General features: G+C 44.5%; 5 protein-coding genes and 1 pseudogene across 6 annotated transcripts; 2 read left to right on the forward strand and 4 right to left on the reverse strand.

Annotated features, from left to right (window-relative positions):
- Window positions 1–244: 244 nt before the first annotated feature.
- On the reverse strand, window positions 245–1,903 carry MAL11 (general alpha-glucoside permease; the record flags this gene model as incomplete). Its single annotated transcript, XM_076687903.1, has 1 exon — window positions 245–1,903. One exon carries the CDS (start codon window positions 1,901–1,903, stop codon window positions 245–247), a length of 1,659 nt encoding a protein of 552 aa, XP_076537860.1.
- A 1,265-nt stretch (window positions 1,904–3,168) lies between these two features.
- Window positions 3,169–6,230, reverse strand: TRVA0_088S00144 (annotated as a pseudogene). The gene is given in 3 exon segments: window positions 3,169–5,173; window positions 5,228–6,042; window positions 6,042–6,230. Coding segments are annotated over 3 exon segments (3,009 nt in total).
- Window positions 6,231–6,833: 603 nt separating this feature from the next.
- IAH1 (SGNH/GDSL hydrolase family protein) lies at window positions 6,834–7,666 on the forward strand (the record flags this gene model as incomplete). Its single annotated transcript, XM_076687904.1, has 3 exons — window positions 6,834–6,930; window positions 6,976–7,100; window positions 7,157–7,666. 3 exons carry the CDS (start codon window positions 6,834–6,836, stop codon window positions 7,664–7,666), a joined length of 732 nt encoding a protein of 243 aa, XP_076537861.1.
- A 1,407-nt stretch (window positions 7,667–9,073) lies between these two features.
- TRVA0_088S00188 (uncharacterized protein) lies at window positions 9,074–10,690 on the forward strand (the record flags this gene model as incomplete). The annotated part of the gene is made up of 1 exon (XM_076687905.1): window positions 9,074–10,690. The coding sequence occupies one exon, from the start codon at window positions 9,074–9,076 to the stop codon at window positions 10,688–10,690; it is 1,617 nt and encodes a 538-aa protein (XP_076537862.1).
- A 509-nt stretch (window positions 10,691–11,199) lies between these two features.
- Window positions 11,200–12,111, reverse strand: TRVA0_088S00210 (isopenicillin N synthase family dioxygenase; the record flags this gene model as incomplete). Its single annotated transcript, XM_076687906.1, has 1 exon — window positions 11,200–12,111. The coding sequence occupies one exon, from the start codon at window positions 12,109–12,111 to the stop codon at window positions 11,200–11,202; it is 912 nt and encodes a 303-aa protein (XP_076537863.1).
- A 1,629-nt stretch (window positions 12,112–13,740) lies between these two features.
- Window positions 13,741–14,640, reverse strand: TRVA0_088S00232 (SDR family oxidoreductase; the record flags this gene model as incomplete). The annotated part of the gene is made up of 1 exon (XM_076687907.1): window positions 13,741–14,640. One exon carries the CDS (start codon window positions 14,638–14,640, stop codon window positions 13,741–13,743), a length of 900 nt encoding a protein of 299 aa, XP_076537864.1.
- Window positions 14,641–16,488: the final 1,848 nt, after the last annotated feature.

The following is a 16,488-nucleotide window of genomic DNA, read 5'->3' on the forward strand; positions in this document are numbered from 1 at the left end:
AGCAGATCTGTATTTATGTACTATCATGCCTAAATTTTACGCTTGGATTAGGTTTTCACAACTTAACAGAACCTGGGGACGAGGCCGACAGGGTATGAAATCTATTACAGGTAATAAGCCGACAGGAACGGGATATTATTCAGCCGAAGCTATTTTCATGCGGTACTATCGATGGCAATCGTTTAAAAAATCTTTAAAATTCAAATTACATACCGTAAACAAAAATATTTAGTTCATTTCGGTTCTATGCCTTTTCCTCAGCAGAAGAATCGGCAATACGACCTTCAGCCAAATCAACCTTCGTCGATTTGAACTTTCGGGCTGGAACGCCGTTCTCGAACAAAATGTCAATCTCGGCATATGTAAGTTGAGTGGCGTCCGGGAGTCTGAAGTAAGCCCAAATAATGCAGATAATCAACCACCCTGCATAATACAGGTCAGCGATTGGACCCCAGCCCCAGTTGCCCGGACCGGTATTGATCATCTTTGGAATAAGAATACCGTTGATCAAAGCAACAAGATTGCAAATGGCTCGAGCAAAGCCTACTGTCTTTGGTCTAAGAGCGTTAGATGGCAGCTCTGAAATAATCGGATAAATAGTCGCCTGAACACCCAGGAACGACAGGAAGCTCTCAATAAGGAGAACGACTGCCATGGCGTACAGAGTTCCAGTTGTTCGCTTCGGAATCGCCAAGAATCCAACAATAAGAGCATTAATGAGCGCAGTAATGAGACCAAACATGAAAATTCGTCGACGGCTAACCTTCCGCTCCATAAGAACCCAAAGCACAAAGACCGCAAGGACAGAAATAGCACTGCCGCCAATACTGAAATCAAACGACTTGTCGGTGGACATGCCGGCCTGTTCCATGAAAACTACACCCCAGCCACCAAATGGATTGATAATATTCTGGGTTGAGCATACAATAGTCGCAATCTCGGTTCGTCGGAAGTTGACGCCTTTGAAAAGATCCAAGTAAGAACCAGCTCCAGTCCTCTTGTTTTTTGCTTCTTCTTTTTCAAGATTGTCGGTATGGACCATCATGGAAATCGACTCCTTAATCTCCTTATCAGTGACATCATCACTGGCCAATCGTCGGGCTGCCTTGAAAGCCTCATCGGTCTTGCCCTTTCGTACCAATAGCCAGGGAGACTCTGGAGCAAAGTAACAGGCAATGGCAATTGGAATTGGCCAGACCCATTGTAAGGCAAAGGCAATCTTGTACGCAGAGGCAGTTTCAATAGTAAGCAAACCCCGCATTACACAGTTACCAATCAAGTATCCGATAGTCCAGCAAAGAGCAACGAACACTGTGAGGTGGCCTCGAAGAACAACCGGGCACACCTCAGCAGCATAGGTAGTGGTGACAGTCTGGAAAATACCCCAAGGAATGCCAAGCAAGATCTCACCAACGAGATACACTGGTAGACTCGAAGAAAAGAACTGAATGAAAATAAAAGAAGCCATCATACCCAAAGAAATAATCATCGTCCAACGATAGCCAAAGTATTCAGTGATGCTACCGACAAAAAAGAGGGTAATGATTTCAGAAGCAATAACACCATCAGAAATACCAGTCTGCCATGCAGTCGGAATTAGGTACGTGCCATCAGGTTGCAATACGCCATAGTTCTTCTGGAACTCGGTAAATCCAAAGAAAGAAGTGATGTAGGAGTGATCGAAACCTTCCATGATCAGTGCGCAGGACATAAGGCAAGACCAGGTAATAGCCTTCCTGTACTTCTTGAGGGCATCAAAGAACTTCAAGTTTTCTTCAAACTCCTTATTCTGCAGAGCACCATCCTTAATATCGTCGGCATCTACCGTGTAGATAGCGTCCTGCTTGGACAGGACCTCGTCGACAGCGTTATCGTCCAAAACGTCTTCCTGGTGGACAGGCATTGTAGGAGGTAATTGATATGGGGTTGAAAATATCGATCCTCCAGATATTCAATGCCCTTTATATTTGCAAGAGTACCGCATTAAATCATTTAACCCCAGTTTTAGATTTTTGCCGGACTCAACTGTCGCCAGTGTACTCAATTTCTGGGGATGTGGGGGTGACGCGGGGCGAGGTGGGTCCACCACTATGATCGTCCGGCTAAAATCTGACACCAAGGTGGCCCACGCGCATATCCAACTCGTGAAATGAAAACAGGAAAAATGGTATGGGGTAACGATTGGCGTCGTAAAACAGCCTTTGGATCCGTCAGCCTTGCACGGCTCCTTAGAAGGGGCCTCGGGTCCTCCGCGGCTGTTGTGCTATAGAACTAGTTGCTTACCCCCCACAAGTCATCGGCCTACTAATGACCAGACGGCTGTGATCCCATGGTCCCCTATTGTACCATAGCTGGAGGATATGGATAAATAGCCTGGAATGACTTGGCACTTCAAATACGGTAAAAAGATCAATCCCCGCTTTTGGCAAAAAAAGCTGACGGTCGAATGGAATCCAATTCTAGTAGTAACAACCTAAACGAAAAAGGGACACCTAATTCATACAAGCCATAGAAGTATTGTACAGTTTCATTGCCGTAATGTAACACTGGTTATAAGAATCCTAAGCTCGTAGAACTTGGGTGCTGAATGCGCTGGGTCAACGGCTATGTATTTCTTTTTGTGAGACAAAGGCTAAGCATTTTAGATCCACGATAAGGTTTGTGACGAAAATGACTACAGCATGGGAGGAGTACATGTATTTGCTAAGACTTCATGTACAGCGGTTTACCATTTGGGCCGCGGAAAAAATGGGATAGTGGGGAAAGCATTTTTGCCATACGGAAAGGAAAAGTAGCCCCCCCAAAGGGCTTCGCGGCTTGAATTGCTATACTCACAACCAGTCAGGCTAAATGGGTTGACCTATTTGGGAAATAGCGATCCTAAGCCATCAGCTTCTCAGAGTTTTAACACATTATGCTGACGTCGGTATCTTCTATAGGCTACAGTTAAGATTGTGGTACCAGTTGGAACTGTGCAAATTGCGAAAAGACTAAAATAACAAGTATGGCGTTAGGCTCATTCTTGCGGTGGACTTCAGGGCGGTGTGGCGGTGTTGGTGGTTATTGCTATTAACGTGATATGACAAAATGAATAAGGATTTCATAACACCCCAAGCTGTCAGAAATATATAATACCTCGTGCTCTATATAACTACCAATACTTCTAGTTTAAACGATTGTACTTTCTGGCGGGCCAAGATAACTCTCTCTCACACCTCCTAGGTCAATCACAATCTTCTGAATTACCACGCCTGGCTCAAGAGCCCAAATCTTCAATTTACGAATCCCGGCAGTAAACGTGTGAATGGTGCACCTTTTCCACATATTATTGGCAACCCCCTCTTCCCAGTCTTCAGGGATGAGCTCTTTAGGAGCAACAGGAGCTAGCTCAACGGATTGGTACTCTTCGTTGTCAATAGCAATTGCATACTTCATCAATCTGTCCTTCCCGCTGAAGTTGAGCGTTGGAGAAGAATATACAGTTATCTGCGCTCTATCAGCGTCGGTAAAAGATAGGAAAGAGAATTCCAGATAAGGCGAACCATGCGATGGATCTTGGGTTGGAATTGACGTTGGCCACAACGTTACACCCGATGATGTATGCCCTAAGCCCTTGATGGTGATATACTTGGCGGTATCTGTATGGCCAGCTGATGTATAGTTCTCGGCATTGATCGTGATTTGCCCATCAGATTCAACGAATCCTTTAAAACCAGCTGGAACACTTCGATTTCTAACAGGAACCTTGACATGGAATCCATTGCTCTCAAAGCTTAGGCTCTCTAGCTCCTCCTTGGTGTCGACAACTTGGAAGCAAATGAGTGAGTCAATGGTCATGCCTGCAGGTACTGAAGACCAATCAACAGATACCTCTGCCCGTGAATCGACATCGTCTACACCTGTTACAACCCCGGTCGATGGAATAATTTTGATGTAGTTGTGTTGTGGAATCAAAGACCAATATTGCGGCTGTTCGCCTGAGTACCGCGCAAATACATCAATGTAGCGGGACCTAGGTCCGAATGGATCTAATTGAGGCAGAACAAGGACTGTTCCACTAAGATCGTGGTAACGATCATCACCAGGAATTGAAGCAAATGAGCCCTCTACTCCAATCGCTACTTTCCCTTTTGTAGCCTCGCTATCTTGGATCCAGTACAACGGCGGGAGTAAATCACGCATTGGTTGCTGCCAATAATTATAACCTAGGTGTGTCTGCTCCATCATATGATTCCATTTACCACCAAGCAGAGAATGGTACTCGTTGGCAATCTCTTTGTCACGCTTGAAATCGGCCAATACAAGTTCAGCGGCCTTGTTGGTAGTCGATCGCTTCTGCTCAGCGTATAGGTAATTCTTACCAGTGTTGATATGGATACGATATAACGTATGCGCCGCTTTTATCGGGTGCAGAATCAGCTGGAAATAGCTTGGCTTTTCAATTTCCGAAAGCTTCAGATACAGTCTTTCGGCCCGCACTTCCAAGTCTTGCCATTCTGCAATAACACTATCAGCCTCTCGGTAATTAATGACGCTGAAAGTATGTGGGTCAATTAGTTCATACTTTCGTCGGGATGCATACTTTGAGTAGGTATCAGCCAGGTAAGCAATCTCTTCAGCTTGTTCACAGCCAAATTCTCTCTTGGCCCATTCCAGAATCCACTCATCAATGGTATCGTAACTCCATTTTTCCATGTCGTACGCAAGATCGAAGTAAAAACTCATTGGCAACTCTTGCGGTTTCAGATCGCCTACATTAACAATCCAAACTCGGTCGGCGCCTCTTTCATAGGCCAAATGGAGCTGCTCCCACATTCGCTGTAGAGAGGTGGTGTTGAGCCATTTGTAGTTTCGTGGGTCCCCGACATAATCAAAGTGATAATATAGTCCTGCCCCTCCAGAGCGCTGTCGTTCATTATCTAGTGGAAGTCGACGGATGTTGCCCCAGTTGTCGTCACACCACAACAACGTGACGTCATCTGGTACTGCCAAACCTTCTTCGAAGTATTCTTGGACTTCTTTATAGATACACCACATCTGTGGAATGTCTTCCAATTTCTTGTCCTTGATAACTTGCTGAAGGATATCTCGCTGGCTCTTAATCACATCCTTGACGACTTTAACCGCCTCTTCTTTTGGCAGATCCATCGCGAAATCATCATATCCTCGCATTCTATAGAATAATGTTAGTTATAATCAGGCATTAGCTCAAAATGTCTTCACTTACCCCAAATTGTAGATCCCTTCATAGTTCTTCACTCTTTCGATGCCGTGTTTGAAGTAAGGTAGAATCTGCTCCTTATTGATATTCCATTGCCATTCTCCTTTTCCAAATTTTGGCCATTCATGACAAGCTCGGAGAAGTGGCTCTGTGTGGCTAGTGCCCATAACTACGCCATAAGCATTTGCAAGCGCGGGATTACGTTCATCATCGACATTGAACATGCTCGCCCACATCGCAGGCCACAAATAGTTGGCTCTCAGCCGAAGCACCAATTCAAAAACGTGCGAATAAAATTCTGAATTGAAGCTAGAGCCCCATTTGCTCTTGTCATATCGCTCTCGAGTCCAATTGCTTATACATGGCTCTTCGTCATTAATGAAGAACCCTCGGTACTTAATCGATGGGGCCTTCTGAATCTGCTGGGATCCCTCTGGTACGAAAATCGCTTCGCGTTTGGCCGGGACAACATCGGCCCACCAGTAGAATGGCGACACTCCGATCAGCTGAGAAATTGTATACAAGCCGAAAATAGTACCTCTTTTGTCGCTTCCAGCAATGACGAGTGCCTTGGATACACCTGGAATAGGATCGCTGACTAAGGAGATTACATGCGACTCCCATTTGCCTTCGATAGCGTTTGTGTCCAATTTTCCACTGGAAACAATCTGATTGACCAATTCAGATCTTCCAATTGTTCCTGCAATGATTCGGACTGAATCGGGGGAGTCGAGGGACTTGAATGGAGTGGTGAAATAAAAGGGCCCTTTGACGTTGTATTCTTCCGTACTTTCATGAGTGACTGGGGTATGGTACTCGTATTTACCAGTACTGCCAATGCATTGTTAACCTCAACAGAAAGAGATTGACCGGTTACCTGTTCAAAATCGTCGCCCAGGTCCTTTGCAGCTCGGAGAACGCCCCAATGCTCATTGCCATCAAGCAGAATGGCCCCAGGGCGCCCACCAATCTGGTAGTCACTTTCTTCATTTTTGACGAAACTAATCATTTCGCCTGCGATTATGTTTGATCTCTAATAGCAAATCATATCCGATAACTTGTCGTTATATAATCCACGGCATGTACGCTATGGATCAGTAGTTTCAACGGTTTTCCGACACCCCCACTTCTAACGGGGGCCGCTGTAGCGTCTTGCGGGGCAAATACCTATCGCCGTGCCCACCGACGGATGAAATCAAGCAATTTTAGCCAGTGCATGTTTCCCGTGAATGTGGGATAGGTTGCAATGCACTTAGGGGCCCTTTCATTACACGTATCAGTATTTTGCTGACAGGTCACTATAGTGCTCGCGGCATTCACCGTTGAATCCCGACCACCGAACCTCGTAACCCTTCGATATAACTTTCATTAGAGGAACGTCATATTCATGATAGTGTCCGTAAGTATTCCTATGCAGCATACAGTACATGTATTAGTACAAGCAATACAGCAATCCGCCAATAAATTTCCATAAAAATATCTTTTACCCGAATTAACAATGTCTCAGTATGCACTGTACGGCTAAACAGGAGGCAAAGCCATTAATATAAAGCACTGCATGTACTTCTGGAGTCTGAACTGAAACTAGAAGACGAATAGTGGTGTATTATTAATGAAATTAAAGAAATTTATTTTATTCGGGGACTCGATTACGCGGCGAAGCTCGTCGCAACAATTTGGTTTCAACTTTGCCCCTGCTCTTCAAGATGGTAAGCCATGACTGTGCTATAGACCTATAGACTAACAGAGTATAGATTACAGCTGCAAATTGGATATAATAACAAGAGGATTTGGTGGATATAATACTGAAATGGCCAAGCATCTCATACAGGGGATATTGGAAGAAGAAGGAGCATCAGAAGGAAAGATCCAGCTCATGGTAAGTTTTCACCACTTCAAGCATGGCCTCGTGACGTGATCTGCTGACTTGTTTAGACGGTATTTTTTGGCACTAATGATGCCTCATCAGGTAAGAGTGGGATCTCTATCGATCAGTATAAACAAAATCTATGCGAGATAATTAGAAGGGTTAAGTCGTATGACATTAAGGTTATCCTTGTTGGCCCAGCAATTCACGAAGATGTCGAAAGAACAGGCGAGAGATCCAGTGACACTAACTTGGCATACTCTAATGCTGCTCTGCAAGTTGCTCAGACCGAGCAAATCCCTTTCGTGGATTTATGGACTGCCTTTGCAAAGAGTGCAGGGTGGACTCCTGGATCCCCATGCCCCGGCGAAAATCTCCAAGATTTATTAATTGATGGAACTCACTTCAACAAGAAGGGCTATGAGATTTTGTATTCACAGGTGAAATTGGCTATTGCTATGCATTACCCTGATCTGGATGCAAGCAGTTTGCCATGGCTCTTTCCCCGCCACGAAGATATTTTGGGCGCAGATGATATTAAGACTGCGCTAGAAATGTGGGAACCAAAATCACCATGATAACACGATTACCGTACATATGTTTCAATGTCTTCGAATTTTTCCATTGTGCCAACATCTATATAGCCTTTAACAAACACTCGCATCCATTCTTAATTTAGTACACCTGTGGGACCCAATTTATAAAGTGATTGTTATTATTATGATAGATTGAGTTATGCATTTCAGATAGAGTAATCTAACTTGGCCTCATAAAGCCTTTAATAGACCATTATTAATACAGAGAACTCTGGGGCCGTCTGGATGACGTCCTGGATGTTATGGTAACGCCATTGTTTGCTGTATAGTGGGAACAGTATATTAAGCTTCTCATGAGGCTGTAGGTAGAACTGCGACGGCAAATTAATCGCGGTAGCTCTAAAAACATGTCAGGTATTGAATCATTGTCTACAGCCCCCCGTCTAAACCATGGATATCTTACATCGGGTAATTTGATGCTTGGAGTCAAAAGAATATCATCGTTTTTCATCAACTCATGTCGTTATAGAGGTACTGTGTATTTTGAGTGGGATGGTGGGATGCCATTTTAGCCGCACATAACCTTGGAAGCATTGTACTGTACGGCGTGGAGCCTGATTCAAAGCGGGACGCATTTCATCTGCAAGATTAAGACACAAACGGCACTGTTGGCTACCCCACGCCGGCCCATAGAATCAAGGGATCTCAGGTGAGGCTAAACGGAAGAAAGGGAATATCGGCTATTTAGGGCAACAATTTATTTTCGCGACTTAATTTATTTTCGCGACTTAATATTGGCTATATTGATTAACCAGCCTTAACGATATCCCAATATAAGTTCTCACTTTGAGTACAGATGAAGTGCGGCTGACATTAGCGGCCGATACAGTACAGCACTGCTTTGCATTTCACTTTGTCCTGCCAATTTGCGATCCGCGCTTCCTTGGAGCAGTGCTTTCTGGGCGGTAATAGGTAATTAACGTGAATAAACTATGAATAGTACAGGTATTTTGAAACATGCCAGTCCAGTCGTTAAGTTGAACTCAATGTGCAAATTTATTCCACCATAATCGCAAATCTTTATTGCCAATTCTACTAAAAAGAACGCTTACTGCTTGCTGCAGACTTGGCCTTACGCAAGACAATTGTCGTAGATCAAAGCGAATTCCGAGGAAGAATGCTCTGTACCTTACCTTTTGAATGAACGATGTTTATTTTTGCGTACGCCGGTTAACGGAAGCAAAGCAAAGCTATGCTTAAGTCTTGTGGATCATTGAATTTCGGGTAAATCAAAATACGGAGGAAAGCTGATGGAGAGAAATACCCCGCTTACCCCACGTTATTATTCCCCCACGGTACGCGGGGCATAGACACGCCGACATTTCTTCCAGGAAGATATATATATTCCGCGCCAGGCCTTAAGAATTTCCGCTCGTTATCTTCAAGACAATGCATCCATATCTAAAAAGTATAGGGGACTCATCCCAGCTCTACGTCCACGATAAACCGTTTTTGGTCCTTGGAGCGGAGCTTCACAACTCGACTGCTTCGAATATCGAATTCCTGAAGCCAATCTTGCCGAAACTTGTTGATTACAACATTAATACGGTGTTTCTCCCTATTTCGTGGGAAGTAATCGAACCGGAGGAAGGAAAGTTTGATTTCAGCCATTTGGATAAAATTCTTGCGCTATTCCGCGAGTACAATCTTAACATTGGTCTCTTATGGTTCGGATCATTCAAAAATGGTGAATCGTCTTATATACCTGTCTGGATGAAAAAAGATCCAAAGCGCTTTAAGAGGTCTGTCACCATAAAGCAGGGCAAGCTGATTACCACCAAGACCCTCTCAGTGTTTTGCCAAGAAAATGTTGCAGCGGATGTCAGAGCCTTCTCTGCTTTGATGAGCCATTTAAAGAATGTTGATGGCACGATCAACACAGTTGTAGCCGTGCAAGTTCAGAATGAATCAGGAGTACTCTGGGATTCCCGAGACAGAAATAGCGATGCAGAGCTGGCATTTGAGCAATCTGTCCCCCAGGAGCTACTCTCCAACATGAGCACTCGAAGCTTGGCGCCAACCTTTGCTACTAGATTTCCAAAGGTAAACTGGAAAGGTAATAATTGGTGTGATGTCTTCGGAGGGGGTGACTATACAGATGAAGTATTCATGGCCTGGTACTATGCGAGGTATATAGATCAGGTTGCCGCAGCCGGAAAGGATATCTACCCAGTGCCTCTTTTCATCAACGTTGCGATAAACACTCCAGACTCGAGTCCCCCGGATAAATGGAAGCGACCAGGTCAATACCCTAGCGGTGGGGTGGTTCCTCATATGATGGATGTCTATCAGATTGCCGCAAAGCATATTGATATCATTGCCCCTGATATGTATTATCAGCGATATGAAGAGCTATGTGAGGCATATCGACATGGTAATAATCCGTTGCTAATTCCAGAAACAAGACGAGATGACTTTGCAGCAGAACGACTATTTTACACTTATGGAAAGTGGAAGGCTATTGGAGTCTCTCCTTTTGGCATCGATACGGTCTGGGAGGAGAGCGTTTTGTTCAAAAAGCACTACGGCGTTTTGAAGCAAGTGGCTCCATACATTTTAGAGGCTCAGGCAAATGACCGAATTTTTGGTTTTTATTTCGATGACACTGAGGAGACTCACCCGCAAACATATTCTTTCGGTTCGATAACTGCTCATATCAACAGAGCCCATAGCTATGGCAAGCCTCAGAAAGGGTTCGGGCTAATTCTTCAACTTTCAGAAGATGAGTTCATCGGCGCTGGATATGGGTTCACGGTTGTGTTTTCGTCTGACTGTGGCAAGCGAGTCGAAATTTTGTCCATACATGAAGGCCATTTTCCGAATGGACAGTGGCAAGAAACCCGCCGACTCAATGGCGATGAATCTGCATCAAACTCTCGATGGCAGTTTCCTGTCGTTAAACCCGACTTCGGTGATTATAAGGTTCCTATTTGTACACCAGCAACTACTGCCATTTCTAGGTGTAAGGTTTTCCAACATGAAGATATCCATGATATGTATCCTTAAGCGCCAGATAACGACTGAGTTCCTCAGTACAGTAACTTGTGTTGCTTATATTCTACACTCTATAGTACCAATAATTCTTCCAAATACACTTGCCTGGAGTTTTCCTCCAACAGAACAGACACATTTAATTAGCCATTCCGTAGCACAAAAGAGATTCCGAAGGGCCTAACTGATCCTTCAAAAAGAGTCGTCCTGCAGCGGGGTCAACTCGCTATTTGCCGATAATATACTTATAGTAATACGTTTGCCCATCTTGCGTCGGATAGTAAAACTGAAATGGCCTTTGACTGCGCATACAAACTGAAATCTGTCTTGGGCCTGCCTTGGACATCTGCGTTCATTTTCACTACAATAGCGTAACTTTATCTATAGTACCCATTTTTATCTTATCAGGATCTATTATACTCATAATCATATTGATATCGTCACAAAAATACTACCTAAAACCCTGAGATGCCTTAGTACTTAGTTGATGATCAGAATGAAAAATGAGATTTGCCCTCTAAAGCTTATTGTACCTCAGCCAAATACCTATCCTTAACACCAGCGTACCAGATTGCCGCAACATCTCGATGGCTGATGATCCGATTTCTCAAATGCGCTTCGCCAAAACAAGAATACTTTGGATCCAAAAATTCGCTTGGAGCTGCAGCATTTCGACGTTTCTCATCAGTGGACTCTGGAATCTTGCCGTTGATGAAGTCCAGCTGCTCATCAATTTCGTTCAATGTTAGGTTCAGTCGAACTGAATGGAAATAAGGGATCGAATATCTAGTGACTCCGCTAGGTGGTGATATCACACGATGGGAAGTAGCACAGCACCGCCCCCCAGTCAAGGCTTCAAATCCTTGTGCAATATTCACTACAAACGAACCCGGAATAGGAGTAGCGGGAATCCATTCACCTTCAGAATTAAGCACTTCCAAACCACCGGTAGTGTCCTGGTACACAAATGTCAGCATTCCTGAGCTATCCTTATGCGGGCCGACGCCTTGCTTGTCATCGTCAGAGCCAGGATACTTGACTAACTTCAATCGGTTCATTTCGCCTTCGAACTGAGTAAACGTGTCTCTCTCCAGGTTGAGGCATTCTGACACCAGCTGCAAGAGCCTTCTTGTCAGCTTTTCCATATTGGCAAGATAGCTTTCAATTGCAGCTCTGAAGCCAGGAAGGACTTCATCCGGGAGATACGGGCTCGGACCCCTGATTCTCCGCCATGCTGGACTGCTAGGGTCCACGTCCGGGCTCTTTGGATCAATACTCAGAGCAGAACCGAAATCAAACTGCTCTCGCAGATCTGTTGCCTTGGCAGTCATCTCCGCTCCAAGTTTCGTGTATCCGACAAAATGAGGGTTTGTCGTCATGGCTACCTTAAGTTTCTCCTCCTCAGGCGCTTCAAACGATTTGACAGCCAGTCTCATCAGGTTCTCAGCCTCATCTTCGAGCCCATGATGGGTCAAATATAAGAAACCAATTTTAAACAGCGCTTCTCGGAGGTCGTCCAAGAGCTGTGGCTTCGTCGCCGGGTTATCTGCAAGAGACAAATCTATAATTGGAAGGGACTTAAAAGTCATTCTATATCCAGTAGTGCACGCAGCCTTTCAAATTCAAATGATTTCCATCCGAATTTATAAGTTGAAGTCGGACCATTCTCCACACATTCTCCGATAGGCCGAAGAGCGGGGCATGGTGGGTCAGCGAGAGACATTACAAAGCTGCGCATCCTGGGCCGTGGGGCGTTAAAGCGCTAAAAGCGGTCCTGTAAATAAGACCCATACATTTGTTACCGGTAAGTCCTGCGTTATCAAACGATCCTTATAAATTGTCTTCCATTAGTTTTCGCTAATTCCAGCTTTTTTCTAGGTAATTCCCCTTATGGTCACAGCGTTCCAGGGAGAAAATTTACTGTACAATTCCAGTGGAAGTAAAGTTCCGACGGTGGTAGGACGCACGTCATGCCACGCTTGCGTTTCGTGATCGCTCTGCAGGGACATCGGGAACTTAACCGGCATCACGTAACGGCCCAGTGATTTGGCCACACGTATAGAAAGGATACATGTAATATGACGAGAACAACTTGCGATTTACACTTTTAATTAAAAGGATAATTAATTTTAGGGCTACAGATGCTAGGCTACGATGTGCCGAAGCCAGTGCAGAAGGTTGCAGTTGTCAATTGCTGTGACGCCATAGTGCGGGATCTCGGTGAGCACATAGGTAGCCGACAGGCACGGTAACCGATACCAAGACCCGCGGTTCATGCCAGCTTCTTTTCACAGGCCACTTATCACACGCGCACATCGTAGCTAATTCTCAACAATCAATTACGATACCAGAATAAATATTGCATGATTATATTTGCATATACCGTGCGCTTAGAACTAAATTAATCATTGATATTGATCCTTGGGCGGGTCCAGAAAATGGCCCACCAAGTCGAATCAGAATCCAGCCCCAGTAATGGTAGCAGTATGGTTCCGGCAGCCAAATCACAGGGAGTTGACGAAATGCATCTTTTAAGCTGCGGGCTCTGCAGATGGCAAATGTTTGACGTGTAGTGTACTAGTCGCTTTGTGATGCTCAATTGTGGCACATCATAGTCCGAAATATATTTTTACATATAACAGTCGGGCTCCATATCTTTTTTTGCGAGTTTCGCCATCTGGAAATCCTTCATTATACTCTTTACCAGTGTCTTCTCTATGAACCTCAGACCCCAGAAGGTATGCAACATTTAATCAGCTGACATTCCTTGGTGCAAAAGAAGGACATCAAGTCTCCAGCTATAGATTGGCCCGATAGAGTCATTTTGTAGTTGAAGATTTATAATCTCCTAAGAGAACTATTTCCCTGTCCCTCGGGGATTACCCAATTCCCGGCGCAAATGCATACAACTGATATATAGGCGAATTTCGTATTGTATATTGCTGAATCTGAGTCTATTTAATCCCCCAAGGTTGTCCAAGTCCAACGACACAAATGCAATTATAGGATCCAATTGACATGAAAGCGAAATTTTGGAGCATCAAACATCATAACATTAAAAACGCTTACACATATTCGAAGTAATGCTCTTCCATATCTTCAACCAACGTCGGACCCTTCGGCTCCCATCCCAACTCAGCTTTGGTCTTATCGCTAGAACAGACATTATCCTTGCCTATGACTTGCGCAAGGAAGCCAATGAGCTTTGTTGCCTCCTCGGGAGTCTTCTCTTCTACAGGCAGCTCCAATCTCTTTCCAATAACCTGAGCAACATCTCTCAAAGCAACGCCCTCCTCTCCTACTGCGTGATAGGTAGCACAGGGTTTTCCCTTCTCGAGCACCAGGCGCAGCAACACCGCGGCATCATCTCGATGGACGGCCGGCCATCGGTTTGAGCCGTTCCCAACCAAAGTCACTAGACCGTTCGTTCGTGCCATGAATATCATCGAAGGAATAAACCCCTTATCTCCCTCACCATGAACGGATGTAGGAAGACGCACAACACAACCTCGGACGTTTTGCTTCTCTGCCATGCTAAGGAGTGCTCGAGCAGATTCAGCACGCTTGGAAATAGCTGTGCCCTTCTCTTCCATGGTTTCTTCAGTACCGACAATTCCTGCAGGAAGCACGGCCGTGCCACCAACAATTACCAAAGGCTTTCCAGTGCCGGCAAGTCCTTCAGCCATTGCCTCAATTGCTTTCAAGTCGATGTTGATGGATTTTTCAAAGTGCTCAAAATCGTGAATGAACGCTAGATGAATAATCCCATCAACAATCTGCGCGGCATCCTTCAGACTCGCGACGTCAGTCAAGTCTCCACGGTGAACTTCAACGCCTAGCTTGGATAGAATGTCAGCAGACTCATCACTTCGAGCAAGTCCAATGACCTTATGGCCATGAGCGAGGAGGTCCTTTGTCACTGCCTGACCAATGAATCCTGACGCACCGGTAACAAACACGCGCATTTTATCTTTCGAAGGGACAATTCACGCAGCACTAAAATAACCGCCTCGACTAGGGTCATTTATCATGGTTATATATATGCCTTGAAATAATTGAGTTTAAGTCAAAGCTAATTCGCCGGATTTAATTTACCGCTGCCTTTGCCAGGGGTTCATTTGTTACTGTACAAACTTAAAATCGGCGTCCCACATTTCGTGACAAATTCTATGGCCTAGTACTGCTGCCAGTGGAGCAGCATAGTGAGGTGAGTTATGTTAAATCATGGGGCGACTTCAAGGCCGAGACTACCATAGGTATGTGCCGCGCCAGGATTCATTCACATGGAGTTATTTGAGAACTGGAATAAGATTTTGTGTCCTACTCTTGGTGAAACAAAACACCTGCGGTTCAAGTTATGCTATTCATTTAGATTGAACCAAGTTAGCTAATGAAACTGTACTGTAGTACCAGGTAACATAGCAACGTTCCTGAGCCCTTCATTTTGATAACTGGAAGCAAGCTAGTATGTACGACTATGGATTAAACACAAGAAATTAAGCTTTAACGAAGAGCCACGATTACATTTGGTATCGGTAACTTCTTTATTTGTGAGACATGTGTCCCATCATCATGCAAGATGTTTGATCAACACCACTGACTGTGTGCCGTGTTTAGTGGATACGCGTCTAAGAAGGTTTATGACATGCAATTTGTAATAACTTCAGAGTCCTTACGACGCAACTCAGCTTAGTGATTACTGTGCCCTCCCATATCTATGTGCTTGCGGCTGAGGGAAATGTATAGAAAATTAGTCATCGAACGTTCTAGTTGAAAAAATGATTAGATATCCCTAAAATCATAAGCATCGTCTTTCAATTACAAATCCTGAGCCATATCTCACATGCATTGAATCCACGTTACTATAGGACAAGTGGCAACTACATGTTAAGGCTGTAATTAAATTATGCGTGAAAATTGCGTTTCAATTCAAAAACCATGTTTTAGATGCCAGATCCTTTGGCAGAAGGAGTGAGGCGTAGGATATGCAGCCACGAGCTTGGTTGTATGTGACTATTGAGAATATGGTCCAACACTTACGGTGCTCTCGCTACAATGGCTTTTTTCATGAAATGAATTAAAGACTGGCTTTCCTGTAGCTATCTGGAGATAGTGATCACCTTCTTCGCTGTTATATGCAAAGAATGTCTGCTTCATTCTATATCTATTATTGGCGTCTCACGGAACATGCAAATGAATCAATACAATCCAGTGTTCTGGGTTCCCTCGAGTCTCGCCTGTTGGGTGTCAGAAAAGTAGACTCCTAGGAATGCGCTACCTTCTCGGAATGCGTTAACTCCGTCCCGAAGTCAATCGCTATTATAAAAGCCACGATTCCCACTATGTGCTCTTTACCTTTCCTTACCGTCTTTAATGTAGGCACTTTCGGTACTCGTGTCTAACTTTGTACTTTTATATAAATTAGGGTCAGATATAATTTGTAATTGATATTTGAATTCCAACACCCAGGAACCATAATAAGAATCTATTGTCTAGATCTATTTAGCCTCCAACAGGTAGAGTGAGAGACGTTCGTCCAGAAGGTACACCTGACGCTTCTGAATGCTTTTCCCATGGTGCTCAGTAACGCAGTTAGCATTCACCACGCTGTGTAGAACCTCGAAACAGTAACCTGGCCAGGCCTCACGGCCTTTGTTGGGTGCCAGAGAAGAAAGCACCAGGAGAAACTTCGAGTCATACACCAAAGCAGGTGGAAACCACCGAAGGGTATGATAAGAGAGGTAGACTCCTAGGATCGCGCTAACCCCTCGGAACGCACTATGTCCGTCCCGAAGTAAGTCTCCATTATAAGG

This window comes from Trichomonascus vanleenenianus, assembly GCF_965637985.1.
Source record: "Trichomonascus vanleenenianus strain CLIB 3782 genome assembly, contig: TRVA0_088S, whole genome shotgun sequence".
Classification (NCBI taxonomy): domain Eukaryota; kingdom Fungi; phylum Ascomycota; class Dipodascomycetes; order Dipodascales; family Trichomonascaceae; genus Blastobotrys; species Blastobotrys vanleenenianus.